The sequence below is a fragment of the Sturnira hondurensis genome, unplaced genomic scaffold (assembly GCF_014824575.4).
Source record: "Sturnira hondurensis isolate 20B ecotype Veracruz unplaced genomic scaffold, ASM1482457v3 Scaffold0000648, whole genome shotgun sequence".
In the NCBI taxonomy this organism is placed as follows: Eukaryota; Metazoa; Chordata; class Mammalia; order Chiroptera; family Phyllostomidae; genus Sturnira; species Sturnira hondurensis.
The window spans coordinates 7,676,582-7,693,927 of NW_028073279.1; the positions used below are offsets into that span (position 1 = coordinate 7,676,582).

General features: G+C 38.7%; 1 protein-coding gene across 20 annotated transcripts in view; it reads right to left on the bottom strand.

Annotated features, from left to right (window-relative positions):
• Positions 1-17,346, bottom strand: part of SGIP1 (SH3GL interacting endocytic adaptor 1) — a 198,642-nt gene that overhangs the window by 87,122 nt on the left and 94,174 nt on the right. For all 20 annotated transcript variants that reach the window (XM_037042988.1, XM_037043023.1, XM_037042979.1 and 17 more), the window contains 3 exons: positions 14,103-14,159; positions 11,520-11,574; positions 10,634-10,809 (listed from right to left, as the gene is read on the bottom strand). In XM_037042988.1, coding sequence (XP_036898883.1) covers positions 10,634-10,809; positions 11,520-11,574; positions 14,103-14,159 — 288 coding nt within the window. The remainder of the gene's footprint in view (positions 1-10,633; positions 10,810-11,519; positions 11,575-14,102; positions 14,160-17,346) is intronic.

Genomic DNA, 17,346 nt, shown 5'->3' on the forward strand with positions numbered 1-17,346 from the left:
ATACAATTTTTATACTGTAATACTTATTTTTATACTATAATTCATACATATATAGAAACTACTTAGTATAAAAACTACTTATATAATATAGTAGTATAAGAAAGACAATAAAGTATTTCGCTTTAATCCTCAAGGTCAAGTGACTGAATCCTGAGACTTTAGGTGAAAAAACAGACATCTCGCTGGGAAGAGAATTATGACAGAAAGCAGCACCCACAAAAAGGAGAACACATTCATAAACTTAAAATACCCTATAAACTCTAAGAGAATATATGAAGTTATTGTTCATATTTTTCATCAGTTCAGTAATAGAGAAAAACTTCATTAAATAGAAGGGGAAAAGATCAAAGAAATTCAAAACCCTAAATATGCTCTTTCTATAAAATGGTATGAGGGATATAAGTTGCATTACATCACAGCAAAACACCAAGTTCCACGTAATTTCCCACAGTGAAGAGCACCCACTAGTTTAGTCACATGATCCTCAGCACCTACTGTGTGTCACTCAGTGCTGGAGGCTCTTGAGGAAAGGCCCCACTGAGGAAGGAGTAAGAGCCTACAACTTCTGGGTGAAAGATTAGTTGTCATAAACCCAGATTTCCTCAGTTGTTCACAACTGATGCTTCTGTTACATTTTTCAAATCAATTGCTTCTTTACAGAGCCTGTTCTACCATAATTATGGCCATTAGTTAATATAAATAGTTTCAAATTCTAAACTCTGTACCAGTAGAACTAGCACGACCAAGGCAGAACACCTTAAAGATATTAAAAATATTAGTGTTTTTAACACAATTAGCATTATAATTAAAAGCATATAATTCTTGAATTTGCTACCTCTCATTGAGGATATCCTCACATTTTATATTTCAATATTGTGGGTGTATTGGTTGTTTCATCCTACTAGATTTTAAGTTGGAAACAGAAATTGAGTCTCTGACCCAGGTGATCGGGTTTCTGGAACCCTCTACCAGAGCAGGTTGTCTGAGACAGTAGATAGAGCATAAAGAATTTGGAGTTATGTAAGGAAATTCTTTACAACTCACAAAGGGAAGCAAAATACCATGTATTCAGAAGATACCAGTATTGGTTATGGAGCAATTAATAATAATGCCAAAGGTGGTCCAGATGGAACTCATATTCCACCATTTTCAAGGACATCAAAATGTGCAACTCCGTGATCTACTCTTACTGGTAGAGAGTGGGCGTGGGGGTTGGCTGGGGGGAAACAAGGAAACAAAAGCAACAGAATTCCCCAGGGAAAAAGAATTAGTAATGAAGGAAAGAAAAATACAAATCGGACAGGAAACTAATTCATCTGGAGGCAGTTCATAGTTTATTGTAATGTAGGAAAGAGAACACTACATTTTGAAAATGTTAAGTCCCATGCCTTTCCCCATCTATCTTTCTCTGTAAAGCTTGGAAAAGAGTTAACATCTCATATGCTAACGTTGAAAGATTTGGTCAGGCTGCCTGCAGCTCTGTCCTGAGGCTTCTCAGCCTGCATCTGGAATCTGGGATGGAGTTGTAATGTCTGCTCAGGGAGTGGAGGGAGGAGTGCCAGCTTATATGTCCCCTGACTGATATCCCTGGTCTAGACTCAACTCAAATGATGCTTGCCCTATGAAGCTCTCCTTAATGAGCAGAACCCAAGCCGAGCCTCTTCCCTCGAACTCTCTACATCTGAGGCTTGTACTGAGCACTGGGCATCAGAGTGCACATAATCTTTAGCCTTCCCTTGCACTGTACAGCATTTCTACCAGGAGCAAATGCCATTGTGTAGGAGATTGGAGCTCTCCTCCCCCGCTGATGACTCTGTTTTTACTGAACTCAATGGGGTGCTGAACCTTCTGCCAAAGTGAAGAAAGGAAAGGGGGTGGTGTTACCAAGCAGCAGCAAATTCATGGATTTTACTCTCTGGCAGGCTAATGTGGGGGTGGCAGGGTGGGTGGGCCACCTGGAATAGGCAAAAAGTACCAGACTGTCTCTAGTTCAAAGCTGTCTCCCCCTCCCCATATTTTTGGATTAAATGACTCTGTCACGATTGCAAATCTCCAGGAACAGGATTCAACTAATTGCTCCTTCATAACTCCTGGTCCTATTCATTCCTTGTATCCCTACATTTTATAGGCAATGGGAGGAGGCACTAGCCTATGTGCTAGGAGAGGTCGACGCCTACTCTCACATCATTTTTATCAGCCTTCTTCTTCTTGATTTTGCATGAGGTCTCCCTTGCTATTTTTATCTTTCTGCCTCCCACAAGTCTCTTAAGTGAAGGAAAAGGAAAGCAGAGCTGAAAAGGCAACTGACACTTTATAGGGCTTGAACTGGGCATTTTGCAACATTAGCTCATGTCATCTTTACATAAGTCCTGAGAAGGAAGGTATTCTTGTTCCCATTTTACAGATTTAGAATCTGAGGCTCCAGGGTAAGGGACCTGCCCTTGGACACATGGATGATAAGATACAGACTCAAAAGCCTGTGCTCTTCCTATCTTATAGTATACTTCAAGGAAATGTTCTCTTTATTGGTCACCTTGCTGGGTCCCCAACCTGCTTCCCACAGAGACTCAGGCAGAAAACACAACAGAGTGTTAGAGCTGACAGGGATCTGAAAGACAATTGAATCCTTTACTTTGCAGATGAGAAAACATTGTGTTTTTAACTTGGCAGAAGGAGGCTGTTGCTAGAGTCCTCTCCCTTGAGCCTTCAGCAGCCTCCTGGTCTTTGAGTTGATTTCATCTCTGCAATGGGGTGATCAGCGTCTCTCTGCCTGCTTCATAGCGTGGCTTCACCTTCTGACCATGCCAGCATTTGTAAAACGTAAACCATTATTACGATGAATCATTGATATAAAAATGCTTGCTGACTGATTAGGGGAACTAAAATATAGGAGTCATATAAAGATGAGGTATTATTCCTTAACACTTAAATGTTCATGGAGTCTTAACATAAAATGAGAGACTTTTCCTAAACTAGAAACCACATAGCGCAGCACCAATTCAGCCTGGCTGGCCTGTTAGCTCCACCTTGCTGCCTTGTCACATGGAAGGACATTCGAAGTACCAGACTAGGGAGTATCTGTAGGCTGATGGGGAGAAAGCTTGGGGGGGTTGGCTTCTGAGCAGGGATCATGGACCCTTGAGGCACCATCAAAGTGACAGCCTCCAAAGGGTTACAAGTACTCAGAAATTATACATAAAATGATTTAGATGAGCTAATGATCTTTTCACTTTTCCTCTGGTAAAAAGCCAATAGCTTTTTACCAAAATAGTGTGGTAGACTGGTTAAGAATTCTGAATTAGATACTAGACCTTCTGAATTTAAATCTCAGCAGCTTCATTTACTAGCTATGATGCTTGGGGCGAGCTAATTAATCCCCCACCTCAGTTTTCTCACCTGTAAAATGAGAAAAATAATAGTACCTATCTCATAGCACTGTTATGAAGATAAGCAAGTTAATGTATGTCCAGCATCTGACATCCGGTCAGCCCACTAATTTTCACAGCTGCTTATAGTTAACAACAACCTCTCAGGGGAAGTCAGCAGTTATTTTTGGCTCACCAAAGAACAAAAGCAATTCAATCCATGGCAGCAGGTGAGAAAAGGATATTGTACCAATACTTAGGCCATAGCATTTGTCTTTTCATTTCCACACAAGCTATGGGAACCACAGGTTTTAAGGCGCCCGCTGGAGCAAACAAAGCACGTGGCTAAAGATGTGCCAGAGACAGGCTCCCTGTGGCTCCTAGGACAAGTGGAGATGTCCACACCAGACAGCCCGGGAGGGGTGAGGAGGCCAGGAGGCTCTGAAGTGGAAGCCAGAGGTGAAGCTGACCTAGAAAACTGTATTTTCAATCAGGAAACTGAAGTGAAGACAGGCAGGGGGTTGGACCACAAGAGGAATTTCAGCTTCTGTGTGTTGCTAGAAACATTGTTATGTTCTTTTCTGATAATTTCTAGGCAGTGTTAACAAGAAGGTTGGAAAACGTCTATACAACATTTTAAAAAATATTTTATTTGTTTATTTTTAGAGAGAGGGGAAGGGAAGGTAAAAGAGTGGAAGAGAAACATCAGTGTGGTTCTCATGTGTCTCCTGGGGACCTGGCCTGCAACCCAGGCATGTGCCCTGACTGGGAATGGAACCAGTAACTCTTGGCTTCACAGGCTGGTGCTCAATCCACTGAGCTACACCAGCCAGGGAAATCTATACAACTTTTGATATTAATTCTCAGTGTCTGCTATATGGAAGGCGCTTGCCGATATTTGGTGAATTGATTTGAAGGATGAGAAACAATGTCAATTCTCCATTAAATAAATTTGGGGGGGGGACACATAACATAGGATCCCACTGTGAATGTTAGCTTTCAATTCAGTCTCCACATTTATTCAGGGGATTTTATGTTACTCAGAACAATTAAAGCACTGTTATTCAGTGCTTCTGGAATCATCTCCAAAACTACTTCCTAGGCAATAACAAAAAAAGTTCTTTTATTAATTTCCCCATTTTGTGCCCAGGGTAATTACTGCTCTTGTCTCTAAATGACTTGTGGCTATCTGGTTTTCCTAATCTATCACTATTAATGATATTCTTTAAAATGTGCCTTTAGGCTTTGCAGATAATTCTAACAACAACAATAAAATAATATCTGAATGTACTGTCTATTATCAGTATTTTAAATGTATTAACTTATTCAATCTTCACAATAGCCCTACGAAGTAGGTGTGGCGATTATCTTGATTTATAGATGAAGAAACAAAGGCATAGGTTTTGTAACTTGCCCCAGGCAATCCAGTTAAGAGGTAGAGCCCGGTTGTTTGAGTAATTTTAACATTATTGGAATAAGTGTCTATTTCCTTCTCCCTCAGATTATCTTAACTGGAATTGTATTCAATTATAAATTGGCTTCCCATTTGGTTGTTTGTGTAAGGGCATATCTCCTATATAGTTTGATCTTGCACCATTATTTTATTTAGCCCCTTTCAAAAAATATTTTTTACTTTGTCAGAAGAAAGCCATTCTTAGAAGACACAATGGAGGCTTGCTGCTGCCCTGAACGTGGGGAGTGTGGCACAACTGGAAGCAAACATCTGAAGAACACATCTCACATCTTTTTCTTTAGGGAGATTGATCTTTACGCTGTGCTCACAGAAAGAGATGGACACCCCAACAACCAGCTTGTAAGGCAGTGTTATTTCTATTTTAGACACGAAGATTCTGAAACTCAAAGACGTTTAAGAAAACTTTTCTAAGCAGAATTGTTGGCAAGAAGTTGAGCTCAGGTTTATCAGATTCTAACATCTTTCCCACTATCTACCAGTTTTTTCAGCAGATAAAGACCAAGTTTCCACCTGTGTTTAGAGAAATATTAGTCATAAATGTCCAGTATATATAAAAAAAAACACCCGACTTAAAACTAGTTCATCTAAAAGGCAGATCAGATTTGGTTCAGAATTAACGTCTAGGATGGGCAAGAGAGCCCAAACTGCTCTAACTGCACTCAGGCTTTGACATGCAGACAGACTACATCCCCCAGGACAGAAAGACACAGAGTGCTTTCTGGGCAGGAGACTGGAAATAGGGACGCAATAGGGCAAAAAGTAAAAAAAAAATATATATATATTACTTGTCAACCTGACTGGCCACGGGGTACTCAGCTGGAGCATGGTTTCTCTGTGTCCTGAGGGTGTTCCTGATGAGATTAGCTTTTGAGTTGGGCCACAACAACGTGGGTGAGCACTATCCAATCTACGGATGACCTGAACAGAACAAAAGACAGAGAGGAAGGAGAGATTCACCCCCTTTCCCATCTCGCTGTGTGAGATGGAACATCTAATCTCCTGCCCTCAGACTGGGATTTATACTGCCAGCTACCCTAGTTCTCAGGCTTTTGGACTCTTACCCTACTGGCTTTCCTGGGTCTCTTGTTTGCAGATAGCACATTGTGGGATTGCTCAGCCTCCATAATTGTGTGAGCTAATTTCTCGTAATGAATCTCTTGATATACATATAGATGTATACATGTATCCTGTTTCTCTGAAAAAACCCTAATGTAACTAGTAATGAAGAAATGAACAATTTCAAAGTGCCAATTACGCATCAAGTAATGTTATTGGGATCTTCCGTATGCTTTGTTTATTCAGACATTTATTAACTCTCTGAAGGCCTAATGTTTGCCATGCACTGTGCTAAACCAAGCAAGGGAGCAAAAAGCCAAATAAGACGCGGCCCTGCCAGAGACTGAAAATAACCTGCACTAAATTTCTGTAAGGATTGTTATAGTCCTCACTCTATGGACGAGGAACAGAAGCTCAGGACAATTATGGGGCTTATCTAAGGTTGCACAGAGAGAACATGGCAGACATGGGCCTGGCACCCAGGCCTGTCTGAATCCATCCATGTATTACGCGCTTTCTCCACTACACAGCTGCTTTCTAATAACCCCAAATTTTAGAACAAATTATTTCAGCGGACAACCTCAAAGCACTTGGAAAAGAAGGTGGTAATCCTAGACAATGCAAAGACATAGTCTAACTAAATGGCAAAATAAAGCCATCACTCTCTCTCAGGTGGTTTCCGGTCTGGCAAAGCTGTAGAAACTCCATGTATCTCCAATTCAGTGTCATATTGAATGACATTTTCATCACTGGTCTAAACAAAACAGAAATATGTGGCCAGGATGAAGGCAGTTAGGGGAATCATTGTATGGTGAAGGAGGGTGGCCAAAGCGTGTTATTGATAAATGGATATAAAACTAGATGACAGTGACTTGCCATAATGCTCTGTCCTTGGCCTGGTCCCGTTCATATATTTGTTTACTCACACACACACACACTCACACACACAATAATTTATTGAGTGGTGATGATAAAAGGCTCTCTATCAGTCATAATGTATTTGTGGAGAACACCAGAATGTGCCATGTAGATTTCTTTTCACAAGGGCTTCTCATACCAGCCATTGAGAGTGCTACTGGAAGACAGCCTTCAACTGTTCACACACTGGGATCTGCCTCAACTGCAAGGTCATGTCCAAGGTCATGACCATATTCTCCCTGCCCTTATGGGAGTACCGAATGATGTAATAGTAAAGGTTATTCATCTCAGCCAAACTCAGGTATACCCATGAAGGGTCATTTCAGCTCTGGAGCTCCATTGTGATCAGTTCAGCTTAACTTCTCCCTCTGCCTATCCTACCCCACAGGTGTTGTAGACAAGCTCATTCCTTAATAAACATCCTGCACATTAAACTTAAACCTCGAGCTGGAATCAGTCTGCTTTGTGGAAAACCCACTGTGGAAATGAGGGGCTTTGTACTTTGTTCATCCTCTAAAGAGCACAGCTACTAGCAAGGACTAATTTTCTTTCAACAGTGAAAGAGCCTGCCTCAAAAAGCACCAAACTTTGTAAGACAGAAAGGTCTTTCAACCAAAGAAGTTAGTACTTTTAAGTTCATTAAATTTGGTGCTTAAATTTGTTTTTGTTTATCCTACCGCTGGTTAGCACATAGCACAGCATCACTGGCATTTAGATATTAGTAATAAGAAAATTTTAAAAGAAAACTTCCTAAATTTTGGGAACACTTTGAAGGTGAATAGGAAGATAATTCCATTTTCCAATGAATTTCAAAAGCAATCTGAGATTATTTAAGATGTAGTAGCAAAAACGGACAATGTGCACATGCATCTCCCATATCTAATTCTTTTGTCTTTTAGTAACAGAATCCTGAATTTTAGCTGATAACATGTCTATCCAGCCAAAGACTACATTTCCCAGACTCCCTTTTAGTTAATGTGACCAAGTTATGTCCGATGGAATCTGAGTGGTGGTGAAGGGTGCAATTTCTGAGTTAAACCCTTAAAGAAAACCACTAGCCTTTTATTTTCCATTCCCTCTAACCTGAGGCTGGAACATGGTGGTCACTGATGGTGCTAAGGCATCAGCACCCTAGCAAAGGTGGAGTAGTAATACAGAAAGTCCCTGGGTTCTTGAATGATCCCTGGAGTAAGATTTTATTACTGATCTGGACTATCAACTTTGACTTTTCTGTGGGAGAGAAATAAACCACATACTCTGTTTAAGCCACTACCATTTTGTTAAAGTATCTCTAACAATATTCTAAGTTGGACAGATGCCAAATCAATAACTAAAACATGGGTGATATTCAGCCTTTGCTGTGTCAGCATGGTATCCTACCAGGAAACTACTGCATGGTAAGAATAGAAATTAACTTCTTTTACCTATTGAGTTTATCTTAAAATTCTTTAAAAAGAAATGGAAATCCAACATAAACCATAGTTATAAGTAGCTCACTATTTGGAATCTCCTCTATTTCTAATTAGTGTATGTAATGACTGATGATTATGTAGACTAAGAAACACAGACTAAATGAAATATTCTGATATATCACTAGTGTAGGCTCCACTTCTCTTTTCTTACCTTAATTAAGTATGGATATAGAAATACTCTGATTGTTTTAACAGGAACATCTAAAGTTGCACAGCTTATTTGTCCCTTTTATCATGGTACTAACTGAATTACAGAAGGTTATTGCTACATATCTGGTTTTGGAGATAATGTGCCGGATACATGAAATATAGATACATATGGATTATCTAGATGAGAATAAAGGTTCTAATGCCAAGAATATGTTTTTAGTTTTACCGTTCCTTTATACTTATGTATACCTAGAAACATGTTTATCTTTTCCTAAGGTGGCTCATTCTCCTATACTAAATATAATAAAGTCAAAAATATTTGCAAATCATAGTACTGACAGAGCCAGGTTCCCACATTAGAGAGAACAAGCTGAGGGTGCAGGGATGGTGGTGATACAGGAATCCGAGGGTCTTTCAGTTTGCGGTGTTGCCGGTATGCACAGCCTAACCCTACCATTACTTTTCCCGAGTGTCTCTCCCTTATTTTCACAGTCTTTTCCCAAACATCTTTTTCACAGGATACTAACCACATCATGCCAATGTATCACCTTTAAAAGGGGAGCTGGGAGAGCTCGGAGGAAGTGGCCAGTCTTCCTGCTACTTCCTCAGCAGCACTTCCGGTTGGAGGAATACCCAGCAGGTGACTTCCGCACAGATACTCTTTTCGATAACGGGCATTTTTTCTAGGTTCAACTAGCTTTCAGCATATATCTACCATGCGTCTGGCTGTTCTAGTAAGTTTTCTTTCCTATACATTTGTTCATTTAATCCTGTGAACTTGCCTTTCACACTTAACCCAGGAAGCTTCCAAATGCCTACTAAGTTTATTATAACCCATGGAGAAGTGAATATAATTGGGTTTCAGGTGCTTAAATGGATTTTTACAATTAGTAAAGAAAGATTCAATAAGTGAGAAATGATTTGAAATATGTCAACTGAAAAATAAAAGTGTGCAATTTAAAACACTCCCACTACTAGAAATCACTGGTACTATAGACCAATACATCAGTATGACAGACCAACGTGAGTTTAAAATCTGTATCTTCCATGTGACAGGAAAACTAACATTCTTCATGTCTCCCTTTTCAGGAAGACAGCCTTAAGGTAACAAGTGAGCACATGATTAAAAAATTACCTGAAGTATCACTCGCTGTGGTTGATAACTATTAATGATCCTTTTAGTTGTCATTGACAGTAGCGATAAAGGTCATTATAAACACTAAGCACTGAAGAAGGTGTCATTATAGACTTTATTCATCCCAGGCAGGCATCTATCAATGGATAGATGATTACAATTCCTTTAGAAAGGTTAGCTGGGATATTTCCAGAAGCATCACAGAAGTGGTTCAGCATTTGTTAACTACTTCACTAGGGGGAATAAGGGAGATCACATCTCTCGAAGCAGGTGCCAAGAACATATTAGCTGCTAGTTTGAGAGCCTTCAGGTGTTCTTCATAACTATTTTTAGAAAACAGTTATAGCATTTATCAAACAACAGAGAGAAAATCCTGTAAATGTTGGAACTTAGAATTCAAGAACCAAAGAAATTTAATAGATGGGGATTGGAGGAAAGAAGTATAAATTGTGGAAAAAATACCAATTTGAGTGAAACAAATAAGGCATACCTGTATTTGAGGAGCCTAAAAGATAAGAGTACTTAAGATAATTGATAATAAAACATAGTGAAGATTGTGAGTTTTAATATATTCCTAGACCATGATCTATGATATTATAGTAATATATTTTTTTGAAGCATAACAATGAAAATTTTTTGAGAAAAGTAATTTTCTTGGTTTTCTTCCCAGGAGTTTCTATATGTTATATCATAAAAATAGACACTAAGATATGTTTTTAGAAATCACTGTCAGTATATACGTAGACTTTATATTGTTTTTAATTGCTTCAGAAAAAAGTCTAGATAATCTTTTTTTCATTTGCAAATACTTTCAGGAAAGCAAGTATAAAAAAAAGAAATGTGGTCCTATGCATTTTTACCATTTTGAAAAGCACAAGAAATGCAATGCAAAATGAGCATAACTTTCTAAAGCTACAATGAACTGTTTACGGTTTGTAGAGTTCATAAAATGGTGACCATATGCAGCCTTCAGTTTAAGGAGTTTCTGCTCTACTTAATGCATATGCACAGAACACAGCTCTCTGTCCAACCTCATTTAAGCTTGACATAAAAAACCACTCACCACCGGTGATGGGGAAAGTGCAATGTTGCCTATTGATGCCTTCAGTTCATCTACAGTGGCAGCATTCTTAAGAATGTCTTTAGACTGCAATGGCTTAATCTTGATATTAAATTTCTTGTGGGATTCTTCTTCTTCTTCTGATTCACTTGAAGAATAAAAGTGCTTTCCTTTGGTAGGTAGAACACAGTTAAAGATACATAACTCTGTTTTCTACTGTAAGGCAGTGATGAGTATAAGACAAGAGTGACTGTACCTAGAGGCAGCAAAAATATCCTTAAGGTGGCAGCAAATCAAAGCAAAACAACCAAATAAAAGAGTAAATCAGGCGAGGGTTAGAATTTATTCACCTTTCCTTGGAGCATCATTAAGGACAGTGAATTTCAAGGAGCAATAGTTATAATGTGGTACACGTTTGCTGCAGTTGGATATTTGGTGTTTCACACTCAGCTCACACATTGACAAGCCCTCTACAGGGAGAGGGAAGTTATCCTAGTGGATGATTTGCGATGAGTTTTAAGTGTTTCAGAGGGTGACCTGTTCTGCCCAGAGATGATTTGTGGGGAAAGCACAAGCCACAGCTATTTGCCAGTCATGAAAAATGATACTATCACATCAGGCCTTCGCAGACAACCCAGTATCCACAGTTTACACAATTGTTTTTCAGCACATTTTTCTCTTTTCCCTTCCTCTCTTCTATGAATAGATCAGGCCAAATGCCTGCTTGTTGGTGATCAGGCTGTTCCCTGTGCTGTTTATTCATTGCTAATATTATAGAATAGGATTTGGGAAGCTTGGGTTATTTCAACACCTTTTTAAAACATGAATTTATAATACTGCTTTATGAGACAAAATAAACATTAAAAGAAAAAAAATAAAGAAAGGATATAGCCAGGTTCCTCAGGTCTGATGCTGTAGCCTTCTTCATCCAGCTCAGGTGAGTTCTGTGAAATACAAGTGCGCATAATGCAATTATTATCCTGAGAATAATCAAGGAATCACTCATTGTTCTTCTAGAGCTTTCTACTTAAGGATATAATTATGTCTCTTATTTTTGGAGGTAAGAATTTTAATTTTTTGAACTGAATGCTCAGCAGTATATGTGTAGATATTTGCTCAAGGGTACTTGGGGAGTCTTACTAATGGGAAAACAAACTAGGAATCAACAATGGTCAATGAAAGGAAACATACAGAGAATTTATCATGCATTTTCTGTAAGCAAAGGACTGTGATAAGTAACATGAAGGGATATAAAATGAAAATTATTTGTCCTTTGGAAAGTTGAAATGTATTTTGAGAGGCAGAAAGTAAAAAACAAAAACAAAACATCAGTGATAGGAGTCTGAGGGAAGAGGAAATTAGTGAGGTCGAAAGAATTGGGGATCTGCATATGCCTTCTGGGATAGAGGGAGAAGGCAGATGTGGCTCATTCGTGAGAAGAGCCTATACTGAGACCCCACGGCAGAAACCGACAGTGTTATTCAGATGGCGCGACTGGGCAAGAAGCTGGACAGTGGAAGGCAATGGGAAATAAGACCATGGGTGGCCAACATGCCGGAGGGAGATTTCAGACTTGGTATTGATTGCTACTGCAGCTTCTCAATCAGGGGAGGATAAGCTGAAAGAAGTATCTTAAGGTGTTTAGGAAGTACACTTCAGGATAGACTGGGCACAGAAGAAAATGGAGAGGTGAAAACTAATTCAAAATACTTGCATTATGCCAGTAAGACACGCTAAGAATATAGACAAAGTTGGTGGTGGTGGGAAAAAATAAATCAAGGACATTTGAAAGGACAAATTGTTAGTTCTTGTTAACAGATCTATCATAAAAGAAAAAGGAGAGGGAAGGGTCAGTAAAACTCCAAGGTTTCTACCCTCAAATCCTAGGAAGATCACTGGTACTCCTGGCTGAACTAACTGTAACAGCAGACAAGGAACATTTTTAGGAAAAAGACAGTTTGCATGATTAGAAGTAGTTATCATATTTTAGTTCCTATTATAAGCACTATGACCTACACTTTATTTCACTGAACCTTCGTAACAATCTTATGGGGAAAGAATTATTCTATTCACCAAGAAGGACATTAAGAGAAAGGAGGTGCCATTTCTCAAGGACTCTACCCAGCACATGGCAGACCTACTCCCTGACCCCAGGTATCTGAGACAAAACTCCACATGGAGAAAGGGAGGGTGGGAAGAAGGTGAAGAAGGGTTCAAGGGTGGCCCTTTTTAAGGTGAAGTAATAGGCCTGGAAGTTAGAGAGAACAGAGCTGGAGGGAGGGATGAGGGCCTGAATGCATGGAAAAGCCACCTGTGTTTATTTTGTAGTTTCTCTCTTGTCCTTCTTCAGTACTCAGCTTACTTTTTTTTCCTTTTCAAATACAAGTGTATGAAGGTCACTTCCCTGTTAAAAACTTGTCTCTGGCTTCTCACTGCGTTCAGAACACAGTGCCTGGATGTAGCCCACCAGCCTCTTCAGTGGCTCCTGGTCCTCTCTCTAGGCTCAGGCCTGAGATTCTCTTGCCTGATCCTTCTCAGCCACAAGGCTTTCTTCTCACTGTTAACTCTCATGATTATAATGCTGCAAGTTCTCTGCGCAACCCCCCGCCCCATTTCAGAGTCCTCATAAATGCCATTCTCTCTGCCTGGAATGCCCTTCCCTCAAATGGCCAGCCAGTCAACCCCAGCTTAAACTTCAGGGCTTCGCTTAAATGTCATACCTTCTCTGAGGCCATCCCTGACAAAAGCAAGATGATATCATGTATTAAGAATAAAACTCTTCTTATTACTTAGAGGGGTTATTTCTTATTACTTGGATATAATGACTAATTGTATCTAATGTATTAATAATTATAATAGCAATTCCTACATGGCCTTATTAGTTTTTAGGAGTAAAGAAATTTGAGGCAACTGAGCACTTCATGCTGACCAAGGAGAGTACTGGGGTTTAGAGTGTGTGCGCTGAATGCGGGGGTAGTAAGTGCAGCAGTACTTGATGAGTAATTTGGTATTTTAATTATCTTACTTCTTGTGTGCTTAGTGTATCACATTAAGGCACATTTAAGAATCCTAGAAAATTATAACAAGAGTCTTTGTAGGTAAAAAGAATTAATTTAAAAAATCACCCTTTCTTAAAATTTCATGGCTTCTCTTATAACATTATTTATGAACAAATAATTAGTTCACTAAATCCTTGCAACAATGCTACAAAGTAACTACTGACTTAATTTTTGCTAGCTAAGCAAATAACTATCCCAAAGCCACACACAGCTGTGTGTGACTTGTGCAGGGGCTAGGTCTTGAACTCATATCCTACGGCCTCTAGCACTTTTAAACTCTATACCATGTAAATGTGTCAGGCACTTCCTGATGAGATGGCATGTTCCCCTATTTCTATGTTCTATTTTAAATATAAGAATGCCTCAACTCATTTTCAAGTTCTGAAATAATAAAAACATCTTCTGATACTCACATATCTTTCCCAATCAATTTCTGCATAAAATCCATTTGGCGCCCCATTGCTTTTCTTCTGTAATAAATTTGAAAATAAATTTAGAAGAGAAACATTTGAATGAAACAAAAAAGGAATAAAGAATACTTCACTTTTATTTTATTTAGCAAGCACTATCAAAATCCAGGGCTGGAAAGACAAATTAGAGCAGCCTATTAAGCAACCACCTTGGTATAACTGAATGATACATTGGTTGCTGTTGATACTATATAATAGAGCTCACATGCTCATTTCACAAAAGACTGTAGGATACCTAAGCATAGGATAGTAACTACTAGCTATTCAAACTGTATTCAGTTACCACAGAATTAGAAGCATCTACATTATAATTGGATCCTCTGTACTTTCAGTGGATCAAACTATATATTATATACATTTAAATGAAAACATTTTGACTTCCATTTGCTCTCATATACAGGTAGTTCCAACATATCCAAAGAGTATTCATCCAAATTGTTAACTAAGCTTTTAGCTTTTCTAATACTGACTCAATTTTTTCCTAACCAACCCCTTGATAAAGGAAATCAGCTCCAAATTAGTTAATTCAGCTCCTAGGTATTAAAAATAGTGTTGATACTCTTTACAACTGGTTTTTCTTAACAAACTATTAAAATAGAATCAGGATTAATCTTGATGCCTGCCATCCATGTGTCCAATGCTTCCATGAACACTCATCATTGAAAGATGGTTGGATAACAGCATTACTCTCTCTGCAGTATCTTCAAGTTCTATTTTGGCCCCTAACACAACTATGATATATGGCAACAGCACTTGAGCAAGGACGTTGCCTCATCCAAAGGGACATTACTAGGATTCTATACTTTTTAAAAAAAGATTTTATATAGTTATTTTTAGTGAGAGGGATGGGAGGCAGAAACAGAGGAAGAGAAACATCAATGTGTGGTTGCCTCTCATGTGCCCCCAACTGAGAACATGGCCCACAACCCAGGCATGTGCCCTGAGTGGGAATTGAACCAATAACCCTTTGGTCCGCAGGCTGGCACTCAATCCACTGAGCCACACCAGCCAGGGATAGGATTCTGTACTTTAAAAATATTTTTTTTATTTATTTATTTTTAGAGAGAGGAAAAAGGAAGGAAAAAAGAGAGGAAGAGAAACATCAATGTGCAAGAGAAACACCAATCAGTTGTCTCTTGCACAAACCCCACTGGGGACCTGGCCCACAACCCAGGCATGTGCCCCGACTGGGAATTAAACCAGTGGTTTGTGGGAGGATGCCCAACCCACTGAACCACACCAGTCAGGGCAGATTTTCTAGTTTTGGGGAGCAAAGGACAAAAACACGAGTTAGGCTGGTAATGGGTGGTTCATTCCACAGCATTCCGGTATGTGGCACACAGAGAGCAATGGTATGTCACTGAGCACTAGCAAATCCCAGAACAACACATATTAAATGGTGACACATGAGGCTTGAAGACAGGACCTCTAATTTTGCAATAACAAATGAAGGCCACTTGGACCACAATGTGAGCAGCTAACAAAATCTGACAAATAGGTGGAAGCAGTAAGCTTTTAATGTTTGCATGTAGGACCACTAGAAAACCAAATGAGAGGTAATGCAGTAACCATCACCACTGATTAATACTTACTGAATGTTGACTGGGCATTCTAAGAACCAACGTCTTAGTAAGGGTGAAGAGTGTGTAAGGAACTGATAGTATGTTCAAACCCTCTTTCTTCCCTACGTGTTACCACTGCTCTAGAATTCACAACTGCAAGAACTCTGCCAATGTTTCCACAGACCAGAACCCAGAAACACAGGCCTTGTGCCCCTCCTCCTTTTTCCTGCTCTTGAAAAAGATTATGTACTCAGACTACATCATATTAGCTTTCCCGTGTAATTGCCTTCATTGAATTGGTGCTTCACTGACATTCTTTCTACTTGGAGCCAAGGTTGCTTTAAAAACGTGTAACATCAACTTTGCCCCTGTATAAGCTATAAAGCTATTGTTGAGGACATAGTCTATTACATAATGTGCCAGCTTAATAATAAAAAAACTCTTCCATGGGGAATAACCATGGTTCCTCTTTTCTTTTTGCCATGTTTGATTTCTTTTTTAATTTCTACATTACCAATTTGTTTGTGATGTCTTTGCAAAATTCTCCAAATCCTTCTTAGACAGTATATATAATAAATTTAACACACAAACTTAACTTATAATAATGAGAATCAAATGAACTAAGTTGATCCCAAAGAACTAAACTCATGAATTTTGTGATCAGTATAGTACTACTATTAATAGATCTTTTAGTTCTTCAACAATTCTTTAATATGAAGGATTGTTATCTAAAATCCAAAGAGATTAGGTAACAGTAAATTACTGAGTTCAGAATTTTCAGTTCCATATTTTGCCTCCATGATAATTTTGTTCCATAACAATGCCCTTCAAAACCAAGACAGATGATGTGTTTAGATGAACAAACGTGTGTTTCTTTTCCTGACAATATAGATCCAACCATATAGATTAAAAACTCCTGAATTTTCTGAATAGTCTAGATCTGGGCTAAGTGAAAAATTTCCTTGTTTCCACAGAAACCAAAAAAAGATTGAGATGAAGAAGAAGCAAAACCTATGAAATTTTTTCTTTTAAAATAGGAACATTCTAAACACAAATACTAACACTAACAAAATACATTCCTTTTGGCAGATTAGTATTCAAAACATACATACAGACCTTTATTAGAGAAATTAGCTATTTGGCCTCATTTGTGCTCGTGAATTCTTACAAATATATTTGCTTTCACAAGTGGAAATTATCAAGTTAATGGTAGACAGAGTCTGGCTGAAATTCTTCAGGTAAACCTCAGGAGAGAAACAATTCTCTTGGTTTAGCCACTTAAACAAGTGTAGCTATAATGGTAACAGTGAAGATAATGGCTCTACTGATTTTCAATTGGAAAACTTTGAACAGGCAAAGGAAGAAGATAAGTGAAGTGGGGAGACAGTTAAAAACTAGGCTTAATAGTACAAGCAATATTGGCTATTCACCAACATATGAACAGTGATTTCTTTCCCTTGGAGTTACACATTATTTTACTTTTCTCTTTTGTGTGTGTTCCAAAATTCAACACTTTGCATAAGTAACCTTTATTACTTGAATATATGATTATTATTTAAAGACAATTGAAGCTCACAGCAGTGTTAATTTTGTTTTAATAGGTAATTTCCTTTGGTCGGGCTTAT